The sequence below is a fragment of the Coptis chinensis genome, chromosome 7, assembly GCF_015680905.1.
Source record: "Coptis chinensis isolate HL-2020 chromosome 7, ASM1568090v1, whole genome shotgun sequence".
Taxonomy (NCBI): domain Eukaryota; kingdom Viridiplantae; phylum Streptophyta; class Magnoliopsida; order Ranunculales; family Ranunculaceae; genus Coptis; species Coptis chinensis.
The window spans coordinates 55,699,707-55,711,396 of record NC_141462.1 but is presented as its reverse complement, the minus strand read 5'-3'; the positions used below and the strand labels follow the sequence as shown (position 1 = coordinate 55,711,396).

Below are 11,690 nucleotides of genomic sequence, written 5' to 3'. Positions count from 1 at the left end.
GCGTGCACTGGATATAGCTTGATAGTAAATTGTGTCATTTACGTAAATCCAACAGGCAAATGATTCAAAATGGTGGAGGAATCCAAGTTTAGATCGTACAAGTTCACATGAATCTGTTCTTAACGGAAATGGCCCGTGCTTCCTCGTTTAAGCTTTGTAGGAAAGAGCTTAATGACAAACTTCGTCATTCTGCAACATAATATTACAATGCAAGCACGTCCACACTCTTATTACACCCGTTTAGTTGCTGTGGAACAGTAACTCCAAGAATTTGATGAAACTTTGCGTGCACGCCCATCACTTTGGGTGAGCTTATCCAAGAAATAGAAACTGTAATACTTTACCATGGCCGGGTAAAGGCCATCAATTCAGCCAATTTAGGGCTCAATTAAGAGGGAAGTTTCTTTGAAACTAACGACTGAATCATCTAAAAGTGATCCTTGTGTGATATCTTGGAACGTGGCCCTTCCCAGCGATATAATTTTCAGTTGAGAATAGATTGTCTCGCTGCTATAAAAAATATTTGCTTTGTAAAATGGTCTAATCCATCAATTCCCATTAACTTGACTGAAAAATAAGTCTACAAGTAGGCGAGAAACAACAAAGAACTAAGCGTACAGAATGTCCTTGCATCTACATCATAGAAATCAGGTATAACTGTTTCGGTTCTTCAACTAATCAAACATCCATGGAAGAGGTCTGACTGCCATGAATGCATCCACAACCTAGAAGGAAGAACAAAAGTAAGATGCATGACAAACGTTGTTTCACGTGATCATGTAAGGAAATTAGTACTACAACGAATAATTAGACGAAGCTACAACACTAAACTTCCTTCCTACTTCAACTACCCATCTCTACTTGCACTATGAAGGCCTAATCATTTTGATAATCCAATAGAATGTAACAGTGGCTATCTATGACTATGAAGCACCGACACTCCTCTAGGGGCAACGTATCTGTGTCGGACATGTATCTGACACTAATACTCCCCGACACGCCTTCGACACATGTCCGATACTTGATTTGGAGTGTCGGATTTAATAATTAATTTTTAGAATTTCCAACACTCCATGGACACGCTGGAGACACATAGGGGACACTTATACATTTTATTCTTGTTTTTTAAAAAGTGATTAAAATACTTAAAAGAAGACAATACTTGGTAGGGATTTTATTTGACTCTTGAAATAAGAAAAAAGAGGCACAATGCACGACTATACTTGATAATTGCCAAGTCCTTATATATATATATTTGTTATGAATCTTCTGTAATTGTTATTTCTTTCATTGGCATTAGCTTGTATTTTTCGACATGTATGTTGTTGTTTAATCTTTTAGAGTACGGCATGTTAAAAACTGGTGTTCATATTTTGATTTAAATTTAGTGGAGAATGTTATATATTTTGACATCCACAACTTACACAATGAACTAAGGGCTATTTTCTGGGAATATGTTCTCTATACAATAGAGATCATCTCCACAAAATATCAAGACATTTGAACATGTCTAATCTTGCCAAAAGTTGAGTTTAAGTTCAATATTTATCTAACGGCTCACAATTTTAGCACTATTTTTAATAAAGCTAGACATATCCAATTGAGACGAGTTTTGATGGAGATTCTATCTATAGTACGAAGATCTTCTCTACAAAAAATCAGCCCTTAGTTTAATGTGCAAGTTCACTTTTTGGTTTTGGATGTCAAGATAAGGTGTCAAAATAAGATGTTAAGGTAGCCTGACGTGTCCATGACGTATCCGTGTCCTATTTTTTTGAATGATGTTGTGTCCACGGGTCCGTATCATATCGTATCCGTATCGGGTGTCGGTGTCCGTGCTTCTTAGGTCTATGAAAGAATTCTGTAATTCCGTAGTTACATAACCTAACGAAAAAACAAAACAAAACATACTCATTGTGCATTTATCTATATACTGTGTTACTGACTGTACTACACAGTGATTGACTGAGTTAAGGACTTTGAATGGTCCCGAAGTTAGCTTGTCCAGCTTGCAAGTACACAAATGCCACATTTAAAATGTCAACATAACTAATTCCCAAAAGAAGTTCCCATCTAAACAGAAAATTACCTAAAGGAGTGCTGCGCTCCTCCTAAATCATTGCCTAGTCAATTACCTATCCTTTAATCGAGATGACCATCTAGTACACACTTAAGGATTTATGCTTAAAGTGCCTTCTATTCCTCTCCAGCCACAAGGCTCATATAATGGAAAGGGTAATATGTTCCATAATTTACACCCCTTATGAGAATGCACTCTCAAGCCCCAGGACGTTAAAAAATCTTTCACCAAGTGGGAAGCTAACAAGTAACCCGACAATGACAAAGAAAGTAAGACTAGACCTTCCAAGAGTAATCAAATGGACGACAGAATGACTGAACGACCAACAATCCTATCACAAAAATCGAATCCTACTTTAATAAGAATGACTAAATGGATAGAAGGTATGAAATCAGAACCTAGTAATCAAAGCATGAAAAAAAAAAGTCACCAAAAGAACCTGAAGAGGGATGGGATTGCCTGGCTGCTTACCTCATCTGTCACTTTAGATCTTGCCTCCCGATGACGTGTCACCAAGGCAGTCAAAACTTCAATAAGCCGTGATTTCACCTGACCTGTTAGCATCCTCCCAGCTCCATATTCCTACAGAAGTTTTTCACATTGTGGAAATTAAAATCTAATCATTCAACCTAATGAAATATGTTGAAGATGAAATTTGTCAGCCTGAGGAGACTGACATAGTTACCAGCGCAGTAGTCTCACCTGCTTTATATGTTCTAGGTCCGCATCGTCTTCTAGGAAAAAACTGAGATATTTAACTGGGATGTCCACCTGAAAAGACTCAGATGTATCAGATTATAAGCTAATCTTCATAAGACTTCAACTACTAATTGCCAACGTGTTCAGAAATGCGAAAGTCCTTAGTTTATTCCAAAAGTCAAGGATAAGTGCATTTACTACGTGGTTAGAGGAGGGCGGAAAAAGAGGTTCCTTGAAATTAATTATTTTACTTGCATATTTACCATTATTGCATATGCATCTTTTACAAAGCAAATAGATTAAATCTCTGCGATCTGTTGTTTTAAAGATGCTTATGCATTAAAGATAAACCATATCATGTAGGCATGTACTTGTAAGTTCATTGGAATGTGATTGATCATATGTACAAAAAACAACGAAGAAGATTGCAATACCTCCAGATTAGCTCCATATTTCCGATGATTCTCTTGGGAATCTTGTCCACCAGAGAAGGCATGCTTATTTACCTATAGATAATAACATAACTCACAGTCAGTTTAAACATCAATCCATTAGGATAGTGTGTCATTTAGCACCCAATCGAACAAGGGCATAAAGTAACATAGTCCCAACCCTGTACACCAATCAAGAGAAACCGTATACCCTCAGTCTTACTTTAAATGCAGAACCCATGACCTCATCATGCGTTGTGGATCCCATCACCAATTAAACAGATTTACACATTAAATATGCAAAACACCTTCTATCCTAACATATTCTAGTGGTGTGATATCTACTTAACTCTTACAGCCATAATAGAATGATAAAAGACCTATTTAAATTGTTGGCCGAGATAAAGCATGGAAACACATCTACAAGTAAACCAAACAGAAGGAACTATATAAAGTGGAAACAAGAATAATAGAGTTATTCATATATGTAGCTGACATATAATTCTTCAAAATCCGAAAGCAAAATTATATGATGCAAAAGACTAACCAGTATGATACTTCATATATTATGCATTTTCTAGTACTTCATGAATGTCCACATTAAGAAAATAAGGAATAATAGTACTCTTTTGTTCAAAATCTGGAAATAAAATTATATCATGCAAAATGCACTGACCAGTATGATACTTCGTGAAAAGATATTGACCACTTATGTCCATGCTTTTACTACGCAATTTCTAGTATTTCAGGAATGTCTGCATTAAAAAAATAAAGAATCTAGAAAATGCAATGTTGTGCCAGCAAAGCAAATAAACGAAGGAGATGATGGTGGGGATGTTTGATGGAGTTTTTTGTGAGAAGTTTCAATGCAAATATATTGAAGACGAGGCCGTGAGATCTTCAAAGAGAAGAAGTAGAAGCAAAAGAGAATGGGTAATTTGTTGGGGAGAAATCAGGAGAGGTGGGAGAAAATGGACGTAAGGATAGAGAAATGGTGCAAGCAGTATGGGATTATTTCATGCAGTCTCTTAAGTGTCAGGGTGACGCATCCCAAGGTCTGATGGGCCGGTTCAACTAGAAGCCAGATGGTTTGATCTCCACTGCCGCCTGCCGGTCACATATTGGCAAAGATTGCAGCTCACGCGGTCACATGGTCTATATTGCTGGAACGTAATCGTCGAACTTTCAATGATGAGTCTAGAGATGTCCAGCAGCTAATTGTCAAATGTAAAACACTTATTCTTACCCAATGTTAGGGGCTACTAAAAGGAATGAAAGAACCTAGGTTGCGTCCATCCATACTGTACAAATACAAATTCAAGAATAGCCGCATTCATACATCAAATTGTCAAATAAGAGGAACAAGAACGGGTACAGATTATAAAAACAAACCTTGTTCCTGATCATCTTATCAGAATCCGTTAAGTATATCGCTGAGTTTGGATCACCTGCTGACATTTTTCCCGCCTCCCCCTGCAAATGTAAAGAGGCCCAAAAGGAAAAATTATGTTAATTACACTAATGTGACTGTAAGATTCTCATTTAGCAATAGGAGAACAAGAAAAATTCAAACCAAAACCTGCAAATTCGAGATCCTGGACTCATTTTACAACTGGCCACATTGTCAAACATATTATTCTTTTGTTTGAAATGGACTTCCTCAGTTCCTCCTAGGTGTGGAATATTGTCCAGCCATACGAAATCCATTGCAGCTCGAGAAACAGTACTTCCCCCAAATTAATGTCAATAAAAGACATAGGGAGTGTATGCCTCAGCAGCCCAACCCACAATTCAGTAATTTTACCACATTCGTTGTACCATTCCCTAAATACTACAATTATTCAAACGGATTGCTAAGGAGTAAGGAATAGTCGGTTGGTGCGTAAAAATTTTACTTAGTAATCAGTATCTGCTGGGTGCAATTTTGGATGATATATAACACTTCTACTTCTCCGTTCTTTTTGTTTTACTCTTATTTATTTCTTCGTTGAGTAAAACTTTATTCATTTACAATGGAAACACTATAAGAGCACTATGAAGCATCTGAAAGAACCTAAGACATCTGCTATTATGGTTGCATCCCTCAGTGAGCTCTATCATGTTCTACCAGACACAAGCGATGGAGATTTTCACACAATCATTGGTGTGAACAAATGGAAAAGGCTAAGAAATCAATGACACAGAAAGAAAAGAAACCCAAACAAAAGAATATCTTTGCACTTAATTCCGTCCACTTTAATTATTACAAGTCACTTTCAGTCAGTGCAAAATAAACCATTATAAGAAAAGCCAAGCAGAAAATGTAGACTAGTATCAAACTCCAAAAGATGAAGATCAACTATACTGTACACAAAAATCAAACGTTACAACCTAAAAAACTATCAAGCAACCAGACAGCTCATATAATAGTTTATAACAATGAAACAGAACAGTTTGTATAAAAAAAACTGTATAGATACCTGAAGAGCAGGGAAGAACAAAGACTCAATCAATGCAGGTTTATCGTACCCTATCCTAGGAGCAACATCTCGTGTCATTCTAAAATAAGGATCCTGAAAAATAATAATACCAAAATACAGAAATAGGTAGGAAGGGCAGTCAGCAAACCAGTTAAAAAGTATCACCGTTTTTATATTACACGTCAATATTGCAATCTCCAAATTAACAAAACTATATATAATCCATCACATTCCAAGATACACTTAATGGTCCCAAGTAGCAAGGAGTTACTGGACCACTCAAACGTGAACACCCACATTTTACAACTTACAAGAGTATTTCAATGACATTTAATATCCAAAACATCACCACCTTATTTGTTGGACAAACACAAGCCCAATCATACAATGTCCCTCTGACCTTCTCTACAATCTTGTGTGAGTTAAGCTCCTTTTCTTCGAAGATCGTCACAATCCTCTCCGTCCATAATGTCCATACAACTGGGCTTGGAAGAGACTATATATTTATATATTGCGCAAATGTGTGGGTTACGACCCAACAGTAATTATACCTAAAAAGGATATCTTCTAGAAATCACTGTGAACTATCACCAGAACACAACATATATCCCTTCCCATCTTCTTGATTTTTTTTTTTGGTACTATTTTCGCCTAAATGGATGGTTGAAGTTTGACTGGAGATATCCTTACATAATATGAACTACGTGGCACCATAGCTAAAAATAGGCCAGTTACATTTGAAAATAAAATTCAAGATCTTCACACATTACACATTTAAGTAGGTAAGGATTTAACAACTGTCATGCAACTCACTCATTAACAAAATGCTAACGTTTTTCATACAAGCTTAGCCAGACAAAATTTCATCATTTAAATCCAGAAATATTATGAAACAATTTGAACATCAAAGAAGACAAACCTGGTCAATAGCACATGGTATCAAACAACGGAGTTTGCTTTCGCCAGGGAACAGGTGCGGAAATGAACTGGGAAACGATGGAACTGCCTGCAAATACATGCTTTAAAAATTTGCAAGCTTACGCAAACTGATAAATTTAAAATGAGTTAAATAGTCAAGAAAGAATAAATTAATTTACTCAAACCAACTCCGTCGATTCATCTCACTGAATCTAGTTAATGTGAGTTCCTAAATTGTGTAGTGTGCACTTCCTACTATTCTGTTCTGCAGTTCTGGTGGGTTTACATTATTACTTTTGTTTCTAAAGAGCAAATGGAGGATCTCTTTGAACATTAGCTACTAAACAGTACTCACTCTGCTTCGTACTTATGTAGTGGCAAGTAAAATGCACTCAAAAGTAATGCAATGGTATCTAGTCTAAATAACTAATGGAAGATACAAAACGAACAAGGAGCTATTGAAGGTACAAAACAAACAAGGAGGTACGAGAGCTACAGAACTAACAAGGTGCAATGTGTGAGCTAACAAATAATATTCCAAATGTAGGCAAGTAGAGCACCAACAAAACCAAATCTGCTGACCCCTACTGTAACTAATCCTACAAATGGATAGTAGCATAGAAAAGTACCTGGACCGGTGGGAAACCAATTTTCCCAATGTTAGACTCATTATCGAACCCAAATATACCCCTAACCTACAACAGAGTAAACAATACTTACAAACAAAAACTAGGGAAAACCTGAGAGGCTGTGTACTGAAAGCCTTGATCACAAAAATCAATCAAACATACAAAAAGTAAAATTTAAAAAAGGAGATACATGATTGACAGGCAATCACCTGGTTAAAGGACACACATTTTGCAACTCTCACCACATTTTCGTAGAAAGCACTGCATAGGAATTCAAAACATAAGGACAACGAAATGAGTCAGTAACAAACATGCTCATATGCATGACAAGATATCTACTATCACTTTTGCTAAGATACTCGAATGTTAATTTGCTTCAGTTAACAACTGTAAGTACATTCCTTAGTCGCAATAACCTAGTACACAAGGTGTCACACCCCTTTCAGAACCTCGATTCTGTCCTACCAACTAGAAATTCCTCCTAGCTAGTTTGAAGTTTGAACCTTGCTCCTAATTAGTTTAAACCACCCGCCTAATAAAAGTGGTTCCATTTCGAAAATAAAAACTGAACTTCCCATTTCCGTAACAAGATATTATGTGTTGCTGTTGGATAGTGATTTGGAGAGAAGCAATGGTGAACTCTTAAAGTTACAAATGATGGATGAAAAGGAACTTAAGGGACATGAAGATATGAAAAGAGGTGGACGTAGAAGAAAGTAGATGATGATGCAAAACTTGACCAAAAGTAAACTGGTATGGAAGCTTGTGTGTGTGTGGGGGGGGGGGATGGGTGGGTGGGTGGTAAATGCTGATCTGGGTGGATGGTGTGTGGTTTTTCTGGTGGTTTGTGTGGGATAGGGAGAATTGTGTATGGGTATCCAGGGTAGTTTGTGTCTACAAGTTGGTCCTAGGTGTTAATGTAATTCAACAAATAATAGGATTATGTCATATTAATGCGTTTTATGAATAAAATATCACTTACCCGCCCATGTAACCAAAATCTGAGAAAATGAAAGTCCTATTGACATCAAAACCACAAGCAATGATGTCTTTTGCATTTTCACGTGCTAGTCGCTTACTCTCTTCTACTGTTATATTCTTCCAAATAGACTTTTCATCATCAGTAAGTTGTATTACAAGTGGAACCTTAAAAGCATCCTGCAAATATCTACAAGCAAATCAAAACTACTTGTCAAGAATAAGAGAAAGATGAACATAATGTGCAGCTAACATGAAGCAATAATCTGATTCTGCAAATAATACTGCAGCAAGCTTTTAGTATTGCATGAAAAAACCCCTTAAAGAAACATGGTATATATTTCAAATACAAGAAAATGTTTGGATAACGTAATTCACTTCTAAAAATCACGGATAGGGTAATCTGATTCATTAGTTTTTTCTTAGAATACAAACGATGAATAATCCTTTTCTTTAGAAGAAAAAAAACTTGGATATGTGGTTTTCAGAAAACAAAAGAGTGCTTATTTGATTACTAAGGGGTTTATTATTTTAAATGAAACTGCATTATAGAATTACTCTCTCCGTAATTAGTTATGTACAAAGATACAACCAAATAATATACACGAGGTGGGCAGTTCCCAGGCAATTGCAACCCCCCATCATCGCCTATAGGTACCCATGAGATACTTACAAAAGCCATGAACTAGAGTCAACTACTATCATTTGGGTCAGCACAAGGAACGAACAAAATGAACGTACCAAGTCAGGAGATCTTTCATAAAACATACTAAGTAACCAATAGAAATACAGCTTAGAAGGGAAAAAGCACTGCCTCTGAACTCCTTTAGGTCCGTTTAAAACTAACTCCTCAAAGTGCATCCCCATCCTCTCCAGAGCTCAGTGCCTTAACAATGTTTTCATCTATGCAAATATCTGCAGTCAAAATACCAAATACCAACTCATTCAATGTATTCCATAGCCCAACCAGTAGCGTAAGGTAAGATCGGCCAAAAGATAGTCCTTAATCTGCAAACAAAATGGCAAGGGAAGCCATCAGCTAAACCAAACTATCACTGAGGCCCCATCATTGAGGCTAGTTGTTTGACTCCTGGTACTACAATCTTATAGCTGGGATGACACTCTCCCGTACACATCCAGCAGTAGGGGCAACTACAAAAAAGTGAATTATAGACTTATCCTCTTCTCCGCACAACACAAAGTTAGGCTAGTTATTTCCCCCGCTGGTTTAATTTTGGTATGATGCTATCCTGGAATAAAGACAAGCAGGATAACTGAACCTTGGCATTCCAAATCAGCTGCAAAAACGGAAATAAATGGAGATGGAGTATGATTTACAAGACCATAGCCATGTTTCCCCAACTGGAAGTAAGATGAAGGATCTAACAAAGTAAACACCATTCTCATCTCAGATTCTCAGTGCCAAAACCTCTCAGATTATATTAGTTAGGAGCTCAATACAGAATCAACCTCCACATCGCAGAGACCGTGCTGCAAGCAAAAGCTTAAATAGGAAGAGCATGCATTCCACAATAAATATCAACATCAACCCATTCTTCGTCATCACGATGGGTTTAAGTCTAAGAGAATAAAGCCTTCACACATGAAATATTCTCCGAAATATATTTTTTTCTCCATTCCCTCATGAAAATCAGGACGACCCTTGAAATCTCTTAAGCCAGCAATCGTAGCTTTTCATGGACCATATCCACGCTAGTTCTGAATTTAGTGTTAACAACCTCCTTCCAATGCATACTCTCCTCGGTTCCACATCTCACAAATATTTGCCAAACAAAGATGGATGAGTCGTCAGAATCCAAGATCCAAATTCTGTTTAAAACCATACCTTCTCCCAGCGAGCTAAATGTGATTTCCTTTTCCCATAAACAATACTGAGAACCCATCAGGACCCTAGGCTGAATCACAATATCTCATCCTCAAAGTCTCTTTACAGACAGTATACACCATCCAGGAAAAGAAAGCCAACTTCAACCCAATAGCTAAGCTCGCGAGATTTTAGTAACAAAACACTTGATTCTTTTTCTTTTTCCTTGTGATTGGCGACACAAGACCTTTATTAATATATAAAGGTGACCGAGAATGTCACACGTCCATATATGCTAAGCAAAAAGTATTACATTTTCCATCATCATATCTCAAACCTCTCAGCCTATTGTGTGAAGGAAGCCTAAACCCATAAAAGAGAGTTTTTGCTACAATATAATAGATAATGACTAGTCTCATGAAAAGTAGGTGATAATAATGCATTGGGTGAAACAAGAAGGCTTACTTGGTGAACAAGAAGGGAATGAGATGGCCCAAATGCAAAGACTCAGAAGAAGGACCTCTCCCAGTATACAAATAAAACTTGTCCCCTTTCTCGTACGCATTCAGAATCTGGTCAAACTCCCTACAAAGTCGACTCACCATCAATAATTATAAATTCAATAAATAAAAAAATGATCACTAACAAAAACAAAAACTAACCGGTGGGCAAAGAAGACGCCGCGGCGAAGAAATACGTGGGGGAGTTGACCGGTGAGACGTTGGACCCGGTCAATTAAGGAGTGGTCCAGTTTTTGACATCCGAATTTTGTTATAAGTTTGTCATAATCTATTTTGCCATCTCCTTTAGCAGCAACCTCCCACGGAGTCACTACTTGTTCTTGTTCTTCCTCACGGTCTACTTCCATTTGTAGAAAGAATAGTAACGACGAGAGGGCAGAAGGAAAGTAACGACGACGGCCGAAGGAAAGAGATAAATAGGTAGATTTGCGCTGGGCTTCGGCTTGGGTCCAGATACATCTGGTGGATCAAGTGTTGGATTTCAGTCCATAGGCCCTTTCTTGCTTGAGTCACTCTATTTTTAATCTCGTTTTTGTTAACAATTTAGAACCACCTCACTCAAGTAGCAACTAGTATACTGCTAAGCAGTGGGGGTGAGCGGAGTGGGAGAGGAAGATGGAGGAGTGGAGATGGAGAAGGAGAGGGAGAGGAAAAGGGAGAGCGAGAGAGACAAAAAGAGAAAAAAGAGAAGGAAGAGATGAGGACAGATAGACAGAAACCAACCAAGTTGGTTTTTGTCTGCATAACCCCCCCCCCCCTTCTCCCAAAATGTTCGCTCCGCTCACGGATTACCCAATTATAATAATTAGGGTGTGCATGGGTATCCGATAATCAAACCGGAATCCATTAAATCTACCTATTTAAATGACTTAGAGCATCTGATGATTTGAGTTCCTTTTTAAAAAAAATTATGTTTAGACACTAAGTGCGCAAGTTAAGGAGGTAAGCTATACTAGAATAAATTAATATGGGCAGTGGATATTTAATAAGAAATACAGGTGGCTGAACTAGGAAAGGTGTGCTCTTTCAAGAGCTTAAAATACTTGCAGTAACAATGTGGGTTTGCAAGTTGTACTTGGGATATAATGCGGGTTTGCGAGTAGTTGGGATTTAAGAAGGTGCAGATTAATTCCAACTCAGTGAAAAGATA

The 11,690-nt window shown here is 37.4% G+C and overlaps 1 protein-coding gene across 2 annotated transcripts; it reads right to left on the bottom strand.

Moving 5' to 3' along the window:
• Positions 1 to 481: 481 nt before the first annotated feature.
• LOC147488046 (Nucleotidylyl transferase superfamily protein) lies at positions 482 to 11,046 on the bottom strand. 2 transcript variants are annotated; one of them, XM_086569700.1, is made up of 12 exons: positions 10,682 to 11,046; positions 10,485 to 10,604; positions 8,199 to 8,384; positions 7,426 to 7,477; positions 7,217 to 7,282; positions 6,589 to 6,675; positions 5,670 to 5,762; positions 4,603 to 4,683; positions 3,214 to 3,285; positions 2,783 to 2,851; positions 2,552 to 2,662; positions 482 to 725 (listed from the first exon to the last, which is right to left on the bottom strand). In XM_086569700.1, the coding sequence occupies exons 1-12, from the start codon at positions 10,885 to 10,887 to the stop codon at positions 675 to 677; spliced, it is 1,194 nt and encodes a 397-aa protein (XP_086425826.1). In that variant the 5' UTR covers positions 10,888 to 11,046; the 3' UTR covers positions 482 to 674. The 2 variants fall into 2 exon arrangements, with proteins under 2 accessions (XP_086425826.1, XP_086425827.1); XM_086569701.1 differs by lacking the exon at positions 7,217 to 7,282 and having other exon boundaries at positions 10,682 to 10,978.
• Positions 11,047 to 11,690: the final 644 nt, after the last annotated feature.